Source organism: Capra hircus, chromosome 7 (genome assembly GCF_001704415.2).
Source record: "Capra hircus breed San Clemente chromosome 7, ASM170441v1, whole genome shotgun sequence".
Lineage (NCBI taxonomy): Eukaryota > Metazoa > Chordata > Mammalia > Artiodactyla > Bovidae > Capra > Capra hircus.
This window is the reverse complement of record NC_030814.1, coordinates 45071029-45092778: the sequence shown is the minus strand read 5'-3', so window position 1 is coordinate 45092778 and position 21750 is coordinate 45071029. Positions and strand designations below refer to the sequence as shown.

The following is a 21750-nucleotide window of genomic DNA, read 5'->3' as shown; positions in this document are numbered from 1 at the left end:
GTCTAGGTTTGTCATAGCTTTTCTTCCAAGGAGTATGTATGTGTCTTTTAATTGCATAGCTGCAGTCACCATCTGCAGTGACAAAAATGGATTATAATCATCCAAAAAAACTTCTCACTTTCCACTTTGGAAACTGCTCCCCAAGGACCTGCTTATGAAGAGGAGCCAGATGGTGGTATACTTAACTACTGTTCTGCTTCTGAGCCCCTGTGACAGGGACAGTCACCTGAGAGGCCCCTAGGCCTTTGTTAAACCCAGGAAGTGGGCAATGTTTCTTGACTCTTTGGCTCTGTTGGCCCGAAGCCCTCCTTCTTTTAAAAAATTGAAAGAGGTATTGACGGAACAAAATAGAAAGCCCAGAGACAAATCCACACACCTATGGACATCTTATCTTTGACAAAGGAGGCAAGAACATACAATGGAGTAAAGACAATCTTTTTAACAAGTGGTGCTGGGAAAACTGGTCAACCACTTGTAAAAGAATGAAACTAGATCACTTTCTAACACGCACACAAAAATAAAGTCAAAATGGATTAAAGATCTAAATGTAAGACCAGAAACTATAAAACTCCTAGAGGAGAATATAGGCAAAACACTCTCCAACATAAATCACAGCAGGATCCTCTATGATCCACCTCCCAGAATACTGGAAATAAAAGCAAAAATAAACAAATGGGATCTAATTAAAATTAAAAGCTTCTGCACAACAAAGGAAACTATAAGCAAGGTGAAAAGACAGCCTTTGGAATGGGAGAAAATTATAGCAAATGAAGCAACTGACAAACAACTAATCTCAAAAATATACAAGCAACTCATGCAGCTCAATTCCAGAAAAATAAACGACCCAATCAAAAAATGGGCCAAAGAACTAAATAGACATTTCTCCAAAGAAGACATACGGATGGCTAACAAACACATGAAAAGATGCTCAACATCACTCATTATCAGAGAAATGCAAATCAAAACCACAATGAGGTACCACTTCACACCAGCCAGAATGTCTGTGATCCAAAAATCTGCAAGAAATAAATGCTGGAGAGGGTGTGGAGAAAAGGGAACCCTCTTACACTGTTGGTGGGAATGCAAACTAGTACAGCCACTTTGGAGAACAGTGTGGAGATTCCTTAAAAAATTGCAAATAGAACTACCTTATGACCCAGCAATCCCACTACTGGGCATACACACCGAGGAAACCAGAATAGAAAGAGACACATGTACCCCAATGTTCATCGCAGCACTGTTTATAATAGCCAGAACATGGAAACAACCTAGATGTCCATCAGCAGATGAATGGATAAGAAAGCTGTGGTACATATATACAAGGAGTATTACTCAGCCGTTAAAAAGAATACATTTGAATCAGTTATGATGAGATGGATGAAACTGGAGCTGATTATACAGAGTGAAGTAAGCCAGAAAGAAAAACACCAATACAGTATACTAACACATATATATGGAATTTAGAAAGATGGTAATGATGACCCTGTATGCAAGACGGCAAAAAAGACACAGATGTGTATAACGGACTTTTGGACTCAGAGGGAGAGGGAGAGGGTGGGATGATTTGGGAGAATGGCATTGTAACATGTATACTATCATGTAAGAATCGAATTGCCAGTCTATGTCCGACGCAGGATACAGCATGCTTGGGGCTGGTACACGGTGATGACCCAGAGAGATGTTATGGAGAGAGAGGTGGGAGGGGGGTTCATGTTTGGGAACGCATGTACACCCGTGGTGGATTCATGTCAATGTATGGCAAAACCAATACATTATTGTAAAGTAAAATAAAGTAAAAATAAAAATTAAAAAATAAATAAATAAAAAATAAAAAATTGAAAGAGGTACTGAGATAACTAGATTCACATTTGATTATAAGAAACGAGAGTCTGTGTATGTTCTACCCAATTCCTCCCAATGGTAACATCTTACAACACTAAGATTTCACAACCAGGATACATATTGATACAATCTATCTGACTCATTCAGATTCCTCAGGTTTCCCGGACTCAGTATGTGCGTATGTGCATGGATGTGTGCTTTTAGTCTATACACCTTACTACACAACTAGATTCCCGTGGCCACCATTACAGCCAAGTTAGTCCATCACCACCAGGATGATGTTGTTCTTTTAAAAACACACCTACCTACCTCTTCCCCCATCCACATTCCTGTTACAGAAATGGAATTATATACCTGAAGCAGTATTGAGGGGACTGGATTTTTTTCACTCAGTATAATTCCCTTGAGATTCATCCAAGATCTTACATGTAGTTTGTTTGTTCCTCTTGATTGCTGAGTAGCAACCCATGGTGGGGAAACACCATCGTTTGTTTAATTATTCTTTAGTTTTTCCCACTAAAGAACATCTCCAAACCGAGCTTCCAGTTTGGAGCTATTACAAATAAATCTGTTATGAACATTCATGTACTCCTCTATCCACTTTGATCACTAATTGATACAGATGCTCTTACTTCACTGAGATCTTTGCTCCTGTGGCTGCAAACATGACTTGTCACCACACCATCCTTTCTGTGCCAGCTCCTAGTGGCTTTGGATAATCTGCCCAGATGCTCCCCTACAGACACTTATCACTAGATAGGCACCTTCAAGCCTTTCTCCTAAAAGAAATAAAATAGAACAAACATGAGTTTGGGAGCCAGACAACGTGGGCTCACATGGCAGGAGCTCTGCCATTTACCATGGTGAAATCTCACAAGAGTCACTTGATGCTCAATCTGTTTCATCATCATGATAAAGTAGCTGATAGCTGGAAAGGTTTCTTTATCGACAGCTTTTGGTGGCAGTGTAACGTAATGGCTAAAAACAGGAACTCTGGTACCAAGCTGCCTGGGTTTGAATCCTGACTCTATCACCGGTTGGGTATGAGATCTCAGGCAAGTTATTTAACCTCCTTGTGCCTCAGTTTTCCCACCTGTAAACACTTCCTATCTCATGAGAATTAAATTAATACACACAGAACAAATGTTCACAACAGTCCCTGGCACATAGCATTTACTAAGCATTAGTTCCCACTGCTATGTGGCAGACACTATCCTAAGCACTTTATGCAGATTATTTAATCCTATCAATGACTTTATTTATTAGTGCTATTATGAGATCAATTTTACAGATGACAAAGCTTCAACTTTAAGGGATTAAGTCACTGGCTCACGATCACATGGTTGGAAAATGAGGGAACTGAGAATCCATTTTGAGCCTGTCTTTGTTTCTCACTTCTATGCCACCCTAAAGGCCCATGAACTGGGAATGGCAGTGTCCTGCCTCCAGCAGTTATGAGGATTTACAAAGAAGTGTCCTTCATGGCACCTGGGAGTCAACCTGTTCCATACGTCTTAGTGTCCCCTTGTAAATACTGGTGGCTGATGAACAATACATCATTCTATAGTTCTATATACACCAGAAACAGGCCTCTGAAGACACAAACCACCAAAACAGAAATTTGCAAGTTGTGAGGATGCATCTTCAAACGTTTACAATGTGACCTGCCCAACAATCACAACCAGATTTGGGGTGAGTCCATCCAACTCAGCCTCAATCCCTTACAACAGAGCAGCTGCCTCACTTCTTTCTCAGAAGGTTTTACAGCTACCATGCAGAGATCACTCAGACAGTGGCACCCATGGAGTTCCTACAGGACAGAAGCTACACATTCTGCAGTCTGCTCCCTGTAGCCCTTATCCCAGTAAACATGTACAGAACCCCAGGGAGGCTCTCGTGTAATGGAGCAACAAGGCCAGCATCCAAAGACCCAGGTTCAAGTCTCCACTGAGCCTTCTATCAAGCCATGTGACTTTGGGGGTCACTTCCTTCTATGAGGCCTCAATGTCCCCAGCTGTGAAATGAGCATTTTACACCTCGTTGTTGTTGTTCAGTAGCTCAGTCATGTCCAACTCTTTGTAACACCATGGAATGCCAAGCTTCCCTGTCCTTCACCATGCCTGGACTTTGCTCGAACTCATGTCCCTTGAGTCAATGATGCCATTCAACCATCGCTTCCTCTGCCACCCTCTTCTCCTCCTGCCCTCAGTCTTTCCCAGTATCAAGGTCTTTCCCAATGAGCCAGCTCTTCGTATCAGGTGGCCGAAGTATTGGAGATTCAGCTTCAGCATCAGTACTTCCAAAGAGTATTCATGACCGATTTCCTTTAGGATTGACTGGTTTCATCTCCTGTTGTTCAAGGGACTCTCACCTTCTCCAGCACCACAGTTCAAAAGCACCTATTCTTTGGCACTCACTCTTCTTTGTGGTCCAACTCTCACATTCATACGTGACTACTGAAAAATACCATAGCTTTGACCATGTGGACCTTTGTCAGCAAAGTAATGTCTCTGCTTTTAAATATGCAATCTAGGTTTCCATTGCTTTTCTTCCAAGGAGCAAGCATCTTTTAATTTCATGGCTGCAGTCACCAGCCACAGTGATTTTGGAGCCCAAGAAAATAAAGTGTGTCACTGTTTCCACATCTATTTGCCATGAAGTGATGCAACCAGATGACGGGATCTTAATTTCCTGAATGTTGAGTTTTAAGCCAGCCACACTCTTCTTTCACCTTCATCAAGAGGCTCTTTAGTTTCTCTGCTTTCTGCCATTAGGGTGGTATCACCTGCATATCTGAGGTTATTGGTATTTCTCCCAGCAATCTTGATTCCAACTTGTGCTTCATCCAGCCCATCATTTCACATGATGTACTCTGCATATAAATTAAATAAACAGGGACAATATACAGCCTTGACATAGTCCTTCCCCAATTTTGAACCAGTCTGTTGTTCCATGTCTGCTTCTAACTGTTGCTTTTTGACCTGCATACAGATTTCTCAGGAGGCAGATAAGGTGGTGTTGTATTCCCATCTTTAAGAATTTTCCAGTTTGTTGTGATCCAGAGTGAAAGGTTTTAGCATAATCAATGAAGCAGACGTTTTTCTGGAATTCCCTCGTTTTTTCTATGATCCAACAAACATTGGCAATTTGATCTCTCATTCCTCTGCCTTTTCTAAATCCAGCTTGTACATCTGGAATTTCTCAGTTCACATACTACTGAAGCCTAGCTTGAAGGATTTTGAGCATAACCTTGCTATCATATGAACTGAGTGCAATTGATCAGTAGTTTGAACATTCCTTGGGGTTGGAATGAAAACTGACCGTTTCCAGTTCTGTGGCCACTGCTGTTTTCCAAATTTGCTGGCATATTGAGTGCAGCACTTTCACAGCATCATCTTTTAGAATTTGAAATAGCTCAGCTTAAATTCCACCACCTCCACTAGCTTTGTCCATAGTCATGCTTCCTAAGGCCCACTTGACTTCACACTCCAGGATGTCTGGCTCTAGGTGAGTGATCACACCATCATGGTTGTCTGGATTAAGACCTTTTTTGTACAGTTCTTCTGTGTATTCTTGCCACCTCTTCTTAATATCTTCTGCTTCTGTTAAGCCCATACCGTTTCTACTGGTTAGGATTTGGTGCTCTTACTGCTGTGGCCCAGGTTCAATTCCTGGTCAGGGAAGCCTTTCTTCTTGAGTTCCAAAGAATAGCAAGGAGAGAAGAGAAAGGCTTAAGTGAACAATGCAAAGAAATAGAGGGAAACAACAGAATGGGAAAGACTAGAAATCTCTCTAAGAAAATTAGGTACCAAGGGAACATTTAACACAAAGATGGACACAATTAAGGACAGAAATGGTACGGACCTAACAGAAGCAGAAGTTTCCACCTTACATGTTTGATATTCTAGCTCCATATTCTCTAGTAGCAGGGAAGCACTAAGCATCCTTTTCTTTTTCCTTCCCTTGCTCCTTTTTCTTCATTCTTTCTTACAGTCAGACAATATTTCCTACCATGTGCCAGACCCAATACCAAGAGCTGGGAACACAATGGTGAGCAAAACAAACACAGAAAAACAGGTACTTAAGTGTTTGTTGATTTACTGAATGCTCTAAATGCCTTTATTGTTGTTATTCAGTCACTCAGTCATGGCCAACTCTTTCAACTCCGTGGACTGTCGCCCACCAGGCTCCTCCATCCATGGGATTTTCCCAGGCAAGAATACTAGAGTGGGCTGCTATTTCCTTCACCAGGGGATCTTCCCAACCCAGGGATTGAACCTGCATCTCCTGCATTGGCAGGCAATTCTTTACCACTGATTCTTACCACGTGGGAAGCCCCTCTAAATGCCTAATACTCAATTCTTACTTTGAAACTGCTAACCATGCAGTTTTCATTATGCTCAGTAATGCAACTGGAAGCAACAAAGGAAGAGCAGGCTGTACTAAAGAGAAGTTCTTCAGTTATGACATAAACAGCCACAATTATGATGTAAACAACTCAGGCTTAAACAAGTTTGGCTGAAATTGGCTGAATTGTCTGGTAGAAACTTTGTGACAGATTACTCCAACTTTAAAAATGTGCTTTAAAAAATTAAGGATACTGGTACGTGTATCAGCAGATTTGGGAAAATGACTTCCCTTTAGAACTAGCTTAAGAGCATAGCACTGGCCAGTGTGTACACTGGAGATAAATGTGGGACTGACATTAGTTTATGAACATTTCTATTTCCTTTACATCAAATTAATGAAGTCTCTTAATCACAGCCTTTAAAAAATCCAATAGTAGGAAGAGGAACATTTACTCTAATAATAACATTTAATCTATCAAGGTGCTAAGTGAATCGGGAAGAGGTGGGTGGCATATACTAAGACACAGCTAAATCTTTGATACCGGAAAATTTAAAGGAAGTAGCACCAAAAAGGGAGAAGGCAATGGCACCCACTCCAGCACTCTTGCCTGGAATATCCCATGGATGGAGAAGCCTGGTAGGCTGCAGTTCATGGGGTCGCTAAGAGTCGGACACGACTGAGCAGCTTCACTTTCACTTTTCACTTTCATGCATTGGAGAAGGAAATGGCACCCCACTCCAGTGTTCTTGCCTGGAAAATCCCATGAACGGAGAAGCCTGGTAGGCTGCAGTCCATGGGGTCGCTAAGAGTCGGACACAACTGAGCGACTTCACTTTGACTTTTCACTTTCATGCATTGGAGAAGGAAATGGCAACCCACTCCAGTGTTCTTGCCCGGAGAATCCCAGGGACGGGGGAGCCTGGTGGGCTGCCGTCTATGGGGTCACACAGAGTCGGACACAACTGATGCGACTTAGCAGCAGCAGCACCAAAAAGAGTAGGGATCATCAAGAAACTACATCATGTACTCACTCCAAATGGGATAATGAAGCATGCATCATCTAAAACCATCACCATAATCCAACAGGTTCCAATATGCCCCCTCAACCTACCTACTTCACCTATCAATGAAGGTTTATGTTCTTATTTCCTTAACTCTACTACATTAAGGAACTTTCATTCTTTTTCATTATATTCTAGGTGAAGGGTAGGCAACAGTTATGCAGAATCAACTAGCCCTTTCATCACTTCATTGGTGGTCTCCATAATCCACTGAAACACATGTGGGTGGGTGAGTGAAACTGATGAGAAGGATGAGAGAAAAAGAAGAGGCAGTAAGTCACATTGGCTTTTGGTAAGGTCTAATCTCAAATAGGTGAAATTGGGGGCTGCAATCTGGACAGATGCATAAACAGTCACTGTCCTATCCCCCATTCTATACCCCTTTCTTAAAGAAAAACCTTAGATATGTTTCCAGATCAAAGAGTAAAAGCTGAAAATTGCCCTTATATGAGAGTCTGAACAGGCATGACCAGTTTCCAAACCTTGCTCAAAAGAATACCATGTTCAGTTCAGACAGAGAAACTGAGCTTGAGGCACAAATTAGGGCTGGGAACACCAGCTTTATTTACCATAACACAACTGCTTTTCTGAAATTATAGAATTGCTCACTTTGGGAACAGTGAAATGTGTTTACTAAAAAAAAATACTCAAAAACTTTTCTCATCATGTTAGAACACATTATAAGCAGAGGTAACATTTTAGTGATGTTGGTGAACCTTTTGATTCCAAATCTGCCTTGCTTAACAAACTGCCCCCTACCCCAAATAAGGTGACACATAGAAATAGTCTTGATATCAACCTATGTTATAGCTTCACTTTGCTATTTCTTTGGTCTGAGAAAATACTGGGGCTTACATTTGGAAAACTAAATAAAAGGATAAACTGACAGAATTATTACATTTTATTTAAAGGTTTAGAAGATATGGGACAGAGCTCATAAAAGTTACCTGAATCATTAAAAACCACCAAGTTGGAGAACTTTTTTTTTTTAAAGAGTGGATAAGAAAATAGCTGTTAGGACTTATAAATCTTTTAAATTGCTGAAGAAAGCAAAAGGCGGCTTAGAATCTGAAGGATAAAAGTTATATTTATAAACATGCTAAAGAATACATTAAAAGAAACAAAAAAAGAATGAAGAAAAATATACTGCATCTTAATCCTATTATACATGAACATCATTTTCATGGGAGTCTACAATCCACTTCAACAATATTCAAGTAACAAAACCTCCATCGCTGAAAGAGCTTCAACCCTCCTTTGGAGCTGCTATTACAGAATTCATCCTGCATATAGGGTATGCATGAAAAACATCCTAGAAAACTCAGAATATGTACAAACATGAAACTGTTTCTCCAAATTGCATTTCTTTGTCTTGAATCCAGTAGAGTGAGAGTCAACAACCATAAGCTTACCATCGTGGGATAGGAGAGCAACTTGAAGTCAAAGGACACTTTGCTATAGTTAATTAACATGGCTACAGGTAGGTATAGTCTATAAGCTTCTCCTCAATGCCACATATCTACTGAGAATTAAAGAGTAGACGAAATTTTCTAACCAATTCCAAAAATCCATGTAATAAAGGGCAATCACTACAGAGTTTATACATACTCAGTTTTCTTAAAAGCCATAGATTTTATTATAGAAAGGAGAAAGAAAATGCATTAACAGATTAAGCACATGAATTCCAAAATGCTGAATTCCTTTTCCTCTTTTTTTTTAAATTTCTTTTCCTCTTTCTTAATAACCAATTATATCCTATAAAATTACATCCATGACAAAAATATTAGTGTTTTACACATTGTCAAAGAAAGATCAGTATCTTTGCCCAAGTATTCCATTAACTTTGACCTAGAGCTATTATTTTTGAACAGTCTATAAAAGTTTCTTTTCAAATAATTTATTAATTATAATAACTGGAAAGAGCAGTGTGAGGACGTGAATACTTCAGTCAAGCAGTGAAGACAACAAACTTCCTTCAAATCTGCTCTCCTGCCGGCATTTTTATATACTAAAATAACCTTTCTACCTCACTTCTGCAGGGCTACCCAGAAGTGAGTGGCATTTCTCCGCCATCGTAAGTCTCAGGTAGAATCTCCTCTGTTCCTCAATGTTTGGACAAAGGCCTCTGGACATGAAGCTCATGCCTCTGGTAATTCAGTCTTGTTCTCAATAAAAGAGATCTCCAATACAGGTAAAAGTAGCTGAAAGGCATCCTGAATGTAGGAAGCACTGTTTGATGCCTACAGGGATAAGAAATGAAAAATAAGAAAATGAAAACACTGCAGTCTCTTAAAAGAGAAAATATAAGACAACAAAAACCAAACTAATTTTTATAATCTAACTGAATCTGTAGCCTGGCAAATAAGAATACAACTTAATCATTTCACTGAAGTAAGAATAACCCAGCTCTTAAGATGATATGAATATGATAGCACAAAAAAAGAATGTCACCATTTTTGTCCAACTGGTCCATCAAAAATAATAGCCATTCTTTGGCATCTTGCTCAAATTCAGCATTCAAAGTTTATGATTCCTTGAATGAGTGGGGAGATCCTGTCACAAGCATTTCAGTCAATTACTCAAAGAGGAGTTCAGAAGGCTATGAACTCTAAATCAACAGAATTTGTAGTCCGTTATGACTGCTCCTCTTAAATGGACTCAGCACAGTTATGAACATGAGACAGGTGCTCACAGGTATAAACAAAGAATACTACTTTTAAAGATGATAAAGTACAGATATGCTTCTGTCTAGTACAAGAGATTTATTTATGAAAAGCTAGGATTCATTACGCCCAGAGTTTACCAGACTTCTGTAATCTCTGACAAGTTTTGACTTTCCAGAAGAAGAAGAGAGTTCATTACATTAAAAAAAAAAACTGTATAATTTCAAGGACAAGAGTGTTCAAATCTATTAGCAACAATAACCAACTCAAAAATAGCAGAAGGGTACCCATATCAAGTGAGTTTACCTTTTTTTTTATTTATAAGTAGCATAAGTTTAAATGGTTATTTAAACTTCAGTGTGACATCTGATGCCAAATTTTCAAGCCAAAAGAGACCTCACAGCACATCTAGTTAAATCTCTTATCTGTATATAAACACAACAAGATTGCCAATAAGGTAAATGCCTGGTCCAGGATCATACTGCAAATCAGGGGAGATCCAGAACACGACTGGGCTCCTGGTTTGCAAGCTCCTTTCATCTATACCACTCTGTCGTCTATTAAATCATAAACATACTTAATTGCTTAAGTGATCAGCATGATTTCCTTTACTATTAAAGGAAAACGATTCAGTTAAGGAATGAAAGGCATTCCCTGGTTGGTAATATTAATTGGTAATAAAAGAATCTAAAACTAAAGAAGTAACAGTCTGGTGGCAAAAATATTTAATTCATATTTAAAACCTAATGGATTATTAAATATACTTTTCCCCTTAGACTTAGATAATATGTTTTAAATAGGTAACCAAACACATAAATTTTTGCACAATTAATTTACAAGACAGAGTTCTTAAAACACAGAATCCAGAAAGCATCCCACATGGAGGGACTATAATCCATCCATGGATTTAAACCACCCACCTCCTTAAATCTAACGAACTGAAGAGGGTTATGTAAACAAACGTACCCTTTTGACAAAATAAAGAAAACTTCTAGGCAAGAAAAAAGACAAAATGTTTTATTTTTGTTTTGTAACTATCCTTTGCATAAACCTTAGCCCTTCAAGTAGCAGTACTAGCCTATTTGTAATTTTCAGCCCTTCATGTTTACCAGTTGGTCTCCAGAAGACGTTTCGTTACTGAGAATTGTCCACTAATTACCAAGGGGTAGTAATATGTAATGACAGCCTACTGCTTCTCCCTCTGCACTTTACCTGGCATCTTCATCTTTATGCTTTGTAATTAAAGGACAGGAAATATGCATCAAATATACATCATTTTGGTCATATCTGCATCAACACAGCCAAAGTAGTTTAAAAAAGCCAAAAAATAAAAACTTAGAAGTGAAGTGAAAGTCGCTCAGTCATGTCCAACTTTTTGTAACCCCATGGACTATACAGTCCATGGAATTCTCCAGGCCAGAATACTGGAGTGGGTAGCCTTTCCCTTCTCCATGGGATCTTCCCAACCCAGGGACTGAACCCAGGTCTCCCACATTGCAGGTGGATTCTTTACCAGCCGAGCCACAAGGGAAGCACCCCCTCCCCACCAAAAAAAAAACCACTTTAGAGTTATTAATACACAATGCCCTAGAAGTTAGAGACTTAAAAAATAATAATAATAATTAGCACTACTAACCTCTAGAAATACTGCAGTGATTAATGGATTAAGGACATCAGCCTTTTCCTTAACCTAAAACAAAGGATAATATGTTAAGGGAGCACAGCATATTTAAAAAAGAAAAAATAGGTAAAGTATGACCCCACTTTGAAACACACCCATACACACCCATACATAAATATAAGCATAGAAAAAGTCTGAATCAGATCAGGAAGGACTTTAAATTTCCTTCTATCCTTCTGTGATATCCAAATTGAGCGTGTACTCCTTTGTGTTTTTACTGACTTTAAAAAGTATCTTCATTTCAGAAAGGGATAGAAATGGTCTATTTGACCATGAAAATTAGAAAAAATTTTTAAACAAAATATGCAGATATAAAACATGTGCTCAAAAGACTCAATTGAATTTTTAAGATACACCATTTAGAAAACATGAAAACAAATAACGCAAATTTAATACTTGCATGTATTAGCTAGCACCTCAGAACCAACTTGCTGGGATATCTTTATGAAATACACAGAAAAATTTAGCCTTAGAAGATTAACTTTAGGAAATCCAGAAATTCTTTTAAAGAAAATACTAAGAGGAAAAAAGAAGCTATATCACAGAATTGTCCCCTACAGGAAAAATCTAAACTCAAAGTGAGAAAAATCACTTTGGGCCATGCTCTTAACTAAAATAAACGTAAGGGCCCAGAATAACTTTGCTGCCATACTGATACTTACCACAAGCTGATTTTTTTTTAATTGAGGTATAACTGACATATAACAGTATATAAACTGCAGGTATTTTTACAGAGGTACAACATAATGATTGTTATCTGCTTACACGGCAAAATGAAGACAGTAAGACCAGTCAACATCAATCACTATACATAAATAATTTTTTTCTTGTGATGAGAACTTTTAAAATCTACTCTCTTAGCAACTTTCAAATATGTAATATGGTACTATTAACTACAGACATCATGCTGTACATTACATCCTCAATGCTGTATATTATTTATTTTATAACTGAAAGTCTGTGCCTTGTGACTCACTTTACCCATGTGGCCCAGCCCCACCACTTGCCTCTGGCAACCACCTATCTGTTCTCTGTATGGATGAGCTTGGTTTACTACAAAGTGATTTCTGTTTGTCCATTTAAAACACCCTTGATTTTATCCCAATTCATGATTCTTCTTCTAAGTCACTTCAGTCATTGCGACCCCATAGACGGCAGCCCACTACGCTCCTCTGTCCCTGGGATTCTCCAGGCAAGAATACTGGAGTGGGTCACCATTTCCTTCTCCAATGCATGAAAGTGAAAAGTGAAAGTGAAGTTGCTCAGTCGTGCCCGACTCTTAGTGACCCCATGGACTGCAGCCTACCAGGCTCCTCTGTCCATGGGATTTTCCAGGCAAGAGTACTGGAGTGAGTTGCCATTGCCTTCTCCGAATTCATGATTACTGATGTGTGAATCATCTTCCTTAGTTCACACACCTTAAGTAAATTTTTACAGTTCCTTAAACCAGAACAAAACAAACAAACAAAAAACTTTGGCTTAAACTACAACTCTCCTACTGGTTGGCAACTGCAAAATATTAGAGTTATCATAGTCAAAGTAAGGTGCTGCCCTTAAGACTAGAGTCAAACTTCGGAATTCTTATCTTATCAAAGTCTAAAATTCAGATGTAATTGCACAGGGCCCAAGACAGACAAAAAAAGTCTTGAAAAAGAATAACAAAGTTGGAAAACTTACACTGCTTGATGTCAAAAGCTACTACAAAGCTATAGTAATCTATGGCATTGGCATAAAGATACACACAGATCAATGAAATAGAAATGAGTCCAGAAAGAAATCTACATGTCTACAGTCAGTTGATATTAGACAGAAAGGGGCTAAGAAAATTCAAAAGAGGAGAATTTTTCAACAAATGGTGCTGGGAATACTGGATATACACACGCAAAAAAAATAAAGTTGGGCCCCTACCTCACATCCTACACAAAAAAATGGATAACAGACATAAACATAAGAGCTGCAACATAGAAGTCTTAGGAAAAAAACATGAATAAATCCTCACAATCTTAGGTAAGGCAATGATTCTTTAGATATGATATCAAAAGAACAAATGATACAAGAGAATTATTGACAATTTGGATTCTATCACTATTCACTACCAAGAAAGTGAAAGGATAGCCCATGGACTGGCAGAAAACATGTGCATATCATATACTTGTAAGGAACCTGTATCTAGAAAAACTAAAGAACTTCTATAACTCAATGTTGTTGTTCAGTTGCTCAGTTATGTCTGACTCTTTGCAACCCATGGATGGCAGCACATCAGGCTTCCCTGTCCCTCACCATCTCCTTCAGTCGTGTGTGACTCTTTACAACCCCATGAACTGTAGCCCACCAGGCTCCTCTGTCTGTGGGATTCCCCATGCAAGAATACTGCAGTGGGTTGCCATTCCTTTCTCCAGGGGATCTTCCCAACCCAGGAATCAAACCCAGGTCTCCTACATTGCAGGCAGATTCTTCACTCTCTGAGCTACAGGGAGGCCCCCTACAACTCAATAATAAATTGAAAATAATAAAAGACAAATAATTAAAATCAGAATAAATAAGAAATAATAAACATCCCAATTTAGAAACTAACAATAAAAAGATAAGAGGCAAAGGACTCGAAATGACATTTCTTTAACAAAGACATACAAATTGCTAACAAGCACATGAAAAGATGCTCAACATAATTAGCCAACAGGGGTATGCAAAAAAAAAAAAACCCATAAAAATGAGATAATACTTCATACCTACCAGCTCAGGTAAAATTTTTAAAAACAAAACAGACAATAGCAAGTGTCAATAAGAATGTGGAGAAACTGGAACCCTCATACATTGCTGGCAAGGGTGTAAAATGGTACAACTACTTTGGAAAACAGTCTGACAGTTCCTTAATGGTCTGTATTACCCATATGACCCAGAAAGTCTACACCTAACTATCCACCCAAGAGAAATAAAAACATATATGCATGTTTATGGTAATAACATTCATTATAATCAAAAAGCATAGACAACCCGAATGTCTATCAACTGATGAACAGATAAATAAGGTATATCCATAAAACAGAGTACTATTTAGTAATAAAAAGGAAATACTGATACAATGTGGACAAACCTCAAAAACATTACGCTAAGTGAAAGAAGGGCTTCCCAGGTGATTCAGTGGTAAAGAATCTGCCTGTCAGGCAGTAGATGCAGGTTTGATCAGGAAGATCCCCTGAAAAAGGAAATGGCAACCCACGCCAGTATTCTTGCCTGAGAAATTCCATGGACAGAGGAGCCTGGTGGGCTATAGTCCATGAGGTCGCAAGTCAGATACGACTTAGCAACTAAACCACCACAAACAAGTGAAAGAAACCAGACACAAAATACCACAATACTGAATGATCCCATTTATAGTAAATGTCCAGAATAGGCCAATCTATAGACAGAAAACATATTAGTGCTGCTTAAGGTTAGAAGTATACAGAGGGGAAGGGAATAGTAAGTGACTGCTAATGGTGTGAGGTTTTCTGAGAGGTGATGAAAAAGATTTAAAATTAGATTATCGTGATGGCTACACAGCTCTGTAAATATATTAAAAATCACTAAAATGTACACTTAAATAGGAAAATTTTTAAGATATGTAAACTATATCTTAATAAAGCTATTCTAAAAATAAAACAAAACAGACATTAGCCCAATAAAAGTCATGAATTCTTACCCCAGCAGTTGTTAAGCAGGTGGTGAACTCTTTAGACAGACAGGATAATTCTTTACACAACAAAACTGTCAGCCTAGAAAAGAAGGGAAAAGAGGAGGGTTCTTTTCTGTTTTATTATTTTCTTTTTTTTTTTTTTAAATAAAGCTACTATCAGGAAAACACACACACACACACACACACACCTGATACTAAATGTGAAAGAAGGCAGCTTTCAAAGCAAGTATTTGGAGGCCCATGCTACAGGAAGAGAAATATTTTTCTACAAAATTCTCTGGAAAAAACTATGCTTTCAAATTAAATCAAAGGAAATAACTAAAATACATTTTAAGGATAGAAGCTAGTACCTGAAAGATCCTACTTTTCATTTAGAAAAATAGTTAAATATTTATTCATTTATTCAACACATACTGAAAGGCTTCTATGTGCCAGGTACTTCTGAGCACTGGGGATATATTAGTATACTAACTTACTTGCTGATTAAGAGGGAGACTATAAATATAGAAAGAGATGGGTATTTGTATATGTTTATAATTATGTATGTATACATTTATACACACATAAACATATAGATATATTTATATATACATAATATGCACTAAATGGTGATATGAGCTAAGAAAATAAAGAATTCAAAAATATATCAGGAAAATGCAAATCAAAACCATAAAAGACAGTAACATTACACTGAGTGAAATAAGTCAGATACAGAAAGACAAATATGGTATCACTTATATGGGGAATCTTAAAAAAGGGGGTACAAATGAACTTATTTACAAAACAGAAGTAGAGGCATGGATGTAGGAAACAAACTTATGGATACCAGGGTGGGGAGGGATAAACTGGAAGATTGGGACTGACGTATACACACTACTATATATAAAATACATAACTAATAATAACCTGCTATATATAGCACAAGGAACTCAGTACTCTAATGGCCTACGTGGGAAAAGAATCTTAAAAATAAAAGTGGACATATGTACAACTGATTTAGTTTGCTATATGCCTGAAACTAGTACAACACTGTACATCAACTACACTCCAATGAAAGTTTTTTTTAATTTTTAAAAATTTAAAATTTTTTTAGAAAACTACAATGAGATATCACCTCATACCTGTCAGAATGGCTATCATCAAAAAGAACACAAATAACAAATGTTAGCAACAATGTGAAAAAAGGGGTACCCTTGTAACTGATGGTGGCAATGTAAATTGGTACAGCCACTGTGGGAATAGTATAGTTTTCTCAAAAAACTAAAAATAGGACTACCACATGACCCAACAATTCCACTCCTGGGTATATATATAAAAAAAAAAACAACCACTAACTCAAAAAGATACATGCACTCCAATGTTCATAACAGTATTATTCATAATTGCCAAGATATGAAAGTAACCTAAGCGTCTATCAATAGATGAATGGGTAAAGATGCAGTATGTATACACAATGGAATACTACTCGGCCATAAAAAAGAATGAAATTCTGCCATTTGCAGCAACATGGATGGAATAGGAGGGCATAAGTCAGATAGAGAATGACAAATACTGTATGATATCACATATATGGAATAAAAAAAATAACAAAGTAACGGATAATAAAGCCAATATTCTGTAATAACTGTGGATCTTTATTCTTTTTAAAGGTAATCTTTAAAAACCGTATAAAACTTTTTTTAATTAAAAAAAAATTATAAAACAAAACAAAATGGGCTTCTTTGGTAGTCAAGTGGTTAAGAATCCACCTGCCAACGTATGGGTCACAAGTTCAATCCCTGGTCCGGGGAGATCCCACATGCCACAGAGTCACTAAGCCTGTGAACCACAACTACTGAAGCCCAGGCGCCTAGAGCCTGTGATCTGCAACGAGAAGCCACTGAAATGAGAAGACTGCACACCACACTGAAGGGTAGCCCCCACTTGCCACAACTAGAGAAAGCCTGTGTGCAGCAATGAAGACCCAATGCAGCCAAAAATAAAATAAATAAATAATCCTAATAAATAAATAAAACATAAATCCAAACCTTGAGGAGGTAAATTGATCTATGTGATACTAAAAGAGTTAGAGGGGAAAAAGAATGAGAAATGGTTGAAGATAGCATTTTAGATTGGAGGTGAAAAAAGGAACCTTAGAAGTAAAAACTGAATTCAGTGAGGGGAAGAGCCATGACTTGAAAAGCATTCCAAGCAGTGGAAATAGCTACTTTCCCAAAGAACAGGATGCTGTATGTCTGTGAATCCCTCATCCTAAGGATGGGGCTTCCTTGGTGGCTCAGATGGTAAAGTGTCTGCCTGTAATGCAAGAGACCTGGGTTTGACCCCCAGGTCGGGAAGATCCCCTGGAGAAGGAAATGGCAAACCACTCCAGAACTCTTGCCTGGACAATTACATGGATGGACGAGCCTGGTAGGCTATAGTCCATGGGATCGCGAAGAATCACACATGACTGAGCAACTTCACTTCTCATCCTAAGAATATGTAAAACAAGACTAGGCTCCCTCCTTATGGGATGTTGTAGAGGGGCAGCAAAACTGCAGTGAAGAAGAGGCCCAGAGACCATCAAGGGTCTCTTCTAATCCTAACACACTAGACACTCTCATTCACGTTTTTTCCCCAATGAAAATTCTCATTATTTAATTAGGAGATTTAGTTAGATAACAGTAGGGCTTTGTTTTTTCCCTCTTGTGACTATAGAAAATAGTAGGGTTTTTTTTTCCTCCTGTGACTATCTATAGTCTATTATTTTTAAAACTTTTGTTCAAAATCAGCAATATAGTAAAAAACAAACCAAAAAAAAGGGTTTAAAACTTAGACCTAGGTTTAAATCCCAGTCTGTAAAACTTGGCAATTTACTTAAGTCTGTGTTTCCTCATTTTTAAAGCTGGACTGATTACTTATCTTGAAGCTTGTTTTAAAGATTACAAACGATACATTTACATGTATCCCTTAGCACGGAGAAGGCAATGGCACCCCACTCCAGTACTCTTGCCTGGAAAATCCCATGGACGGAGGAGGCTGGAAGGCTGCCATCCATGGGGTCGCTAAGAGTCGGACACGACTGAGCGACTTCACTTCACTTAGCATGTACCTGGCATATAGTTAGCACTCAAAAACTAGCAACTGCTATGCAACGTAGACTCAGCACAACCAAAAATAAATAAATAATTTTTTTAAAAAAAGAATTGAGGTTCTCAGAACTATTTTCTGTTTTCACTTATGTACAATTCTATTCCAACTAAGGCCAATAATCTGAAAAAAAAAAATTTCAGAGTATGAGTTTGTTAATTAAAAAGGGTAAATTTCGAATGCAGATTTAAGGCTCAATGAAAATAAACAAAATCCGAAATAAACCTCAAAGATGTGAATGGTGCAACATGAATAACATCTTATTGAGAGGAAAGTTTCTAAAACTTCGGAAAGAAAACTGCGAAAACTCTTAAAGCAATATGCATCATTTTAGAGAGATACTTATTATACTTACTGGCAAAGGGCTCTACTCCTTTCTATGGTCGTTACTTCCTGTTTCCGGCCATGTAGAACCAGAGCCGCTGTTTTGTGAAAAAGTTCAATTGAGCAGGCAGTCAGTTCTGCTAGGCTCCGGATTGCAAATGCATGGATATCCTGGATGGAAAAACAAAACAAAGCATAACAAATCCGAGCACTCGGCTTTTTTTATACAAGAGGAAATGACACCACCTTGCTTCTCCCATACTGAAGTATTCAGTACCTTGAAAGCAACAAAGACTAGTACATGCCCGTCAATAAACCTCCTCTTCTTCTAGAGTTGTTACATAATTTTATAACCGGGCTCACAGATGTAAAAGAGAGGCTTCCCTGAAGTGTGACCATGTGACCAAGTTTTAGTCAAACGATTAGCATAAAAGTGTCAGATGTTAGCTCCTGGGAACCTTCTCATGACGCCACACACATGCACCCTTTGTCTCTTTTTCTTCACTCTTTGCATCCTGTAGTTTGGAACTAGGATGCTGGGATCTTGGATCACAAAGTAGAAATTATGGATAGCAGTACAACAAAAACAGAAACTGCTTAGGGCCTTCTCTTATGATACTCACATCTCAAATTAAAAAAAAAAAAAAAGCCTTAGTTGTTTTCATTTTACCTCTATTGAATTTTTATTGATCTGCTCAGTGTTTTCTGCTTCCAACTGTTTTTCTCCTTCTTCCTTCTCTTTCAACGGTTTGGCCAGAGATGTCCTGATCCACTCATAGGCTGTATTTCTAGCCTAAATAAGAAAAAGATTACAGTCAGCCCTCTATATCCACAGGCTCCACATCTTCAGAGTTAATCAACCATGGTCTGAAAATATTCAGAAAAATCCAGAAAGTTCCAAAAAGCAAAACCCAAGTTTGCCAAATGCTGGCAACTTCAACAGCATTTATATTGCATTTACAACTATATACACACCATTTATACTGTATTAAGTATTATAAATAATCAAGAGATGATTTACCATATACTAGAAGATGTACATGGGCTATATGCAAATATTACACCATTTTGTATCAGGAAATTGAGCATCCCTGAATTTTGGTATCAATAGGGGTCCCTGGAAGCAGGATACTTCTAAGGCTGTCGAAGGATGGCTGTATAGTCCATCAGCAATTTAATTCAGCTCACCAAGATTACTATGCCTCCACCAGGAACATTTTAGCACAATGGAAGTCAGCATTCTTGTTCTCACCCGAACATACCATCGAACTTCTCAGCGCTGAACTCTTAACATTTATGACCACTCATTCCCTCTGGAATTCTCTAATCCTTGGCTTTTTTTAAACTGAGGTGTAACTTAAATAAAGTGCACAAATTTTCAGAGTATGACAGGTTACATGTGTATACATTTATGTTTATGTGACCCAGATCAAGATATAGAATATTCCCATCCCTCTAGAAAGTCCCCCATACCCCTCCCGAGTCAGTACTGCTCAAACCAAATAGCAGTCATGGCTCTCTGCTTCTCTTACTCTACTCCCTTCTCTCTCCATAGTCCTAACTCAGTAATTTTAACTATTCCATATCTGCTGCTGACTCCTGAATCCTTATCTCCAGCACTAACTTCTCCTGAAAACAACATATTCCAAGTCCTCGCTTGACATACATATCAGGATATCCTATGGTATCTGTATCATGTATAACATGGACAAAATTTAATTAAATTTGTCATCTTTCTCTCCCTACCCCTAATTTTTTCATCTTCTCTTATTCCCTTGAGCTTTAGAAGAACCACCAGTCATCCAAGCCAAAATACCTGAGCCATCCTAGATTCTTCCTTTCCATGCACCAACATGGTCTGATTTTAGCCTACGTATTTCTCCAATCTGCCCCTCCTCTTCCTCTCTGTTACCACCACAGGAGTTCAAATATACTTTATGGCAATAGCACTCTGGTCTCCCTGCTTCCAATTTGGCTCATCTTAAAATCCATTTTCCATAATGGTACCAGTGACCTATCTAAGCCCATAGCGGATTTCTCCGCTTCTCTTCAATGGCTCCCCATCAACTAGATCATGCTCTTTGACATGATCTAAAAAGTGCCCATGATCTACTCTACTTACCTCCCCAGCTTCTCTTACCACTTTTCACTTTACGAACTGATAATAATAACCAATAATGTGCCTGTTCTTTCATGTTATTCCCTTAGTCCAGAGTGTCTTTCCCATTTTTTCCCCTTAAATCAAGGCAACTCAATTTTCTTTCAATTCTCCATCCAAACACTGTCTGCTCCAAGTAACTTTCAAAGACATTCCAGGAGACTGGGGACCTCAACAACCCTTTTATGTATGCCTGCTGCTGCTGCTAAGTCACTTCAGTTATGTCTGACTCTGTACAACCCCATAGACGACAGCCCACCGGGTTCCTGTGTCTCTGGGATTCTCCAGGCAAGAATACTGGAGTGGGTTGCCATTTCCTTCTCCAATGCATGGAAGTGAAAAGCAAAAGTGAAGTCACTCAGTCATGCCTGACTCTTAGCGACCCCATGGACTGCAGCCTACCAGGCTCCTCCGTCCATGGGATTTTCCAGGCAAGAGTACTGGAGTGGGGTGCCATTGCCTTCTCCTTATGTATGCCTACAGTCCCCTAAATACCCTTTCAACTTGTTGTTTGGTTGCTAGGTTGTGTCCAACTCTTTTGCAACCCATGGACTGTAGCCCACCAGGCTCCTAAGTCCATGGGATTTCCCAGGCAAGAATACTGGAATGGGCTGCCATTTCCTTCCCCAAGGGTTCTTCCCAACCCAGTGACTGAACCCAGGTCTCCTTGCATTGGCAAGCAGATTCTTTACCACTGAGCCACCAGGGAAGCCCCAGCTTTCTAGTTTCTTGAGTTAATAAGTATGTCTTTCTCTTAATCTAGTCTGACTTAAGTTTCCGTCATTTGCAACTGAGAGAGTCCAGGTTTCTAAGGAAATGTTTATTGTCATTAAATGAGTTAACCCACTTGAGTGACTTTATATAGA

General features: G+C 38.5%; 1 protein-coding gene across 4 annotated transcripts in view; it reads right to left on the bottom strand.

Moving 5' to 3' along the window:
• The window catches only part of FAM114A2 (family with sequence similarity 114 member A2), a 36572-nt gene continuing 22963 nt past the window's right edge, over nucleotides 8142–21750 (bottom strand). For all 4 annotated transcript variants that reach the window (XM_005683207.3, XM_005683206.3, XM_005683208.3 and 1 more), the window contains 5 exons: nucleotides 19397–19519; nucleotides 18758–18897; nucleotides 15280–15352; nucleotides 11553–11606; nucleotides 8142–9493 (listed from right to left, as the gene is read on the bottom strand). In XM_005683207.3, the coding sequence (XP_005683264.1) occupies nucleotides 9392–9493; nucleotides 11553–11606; nucleotides 15280–15352; nucleotides 18758–18897; nucleotides 19397–19519 (492 nt within the window). In that variant the 3' untranslated portion in view covers nucleotides 8142–9391. The remainder of the gene's footprint in view (nucleotides 9494–11552; nucleotides 11607–15279; nucleotides 15353–18757; nucleotides 18898–19396; nucleotides 19520–21750) is intronic.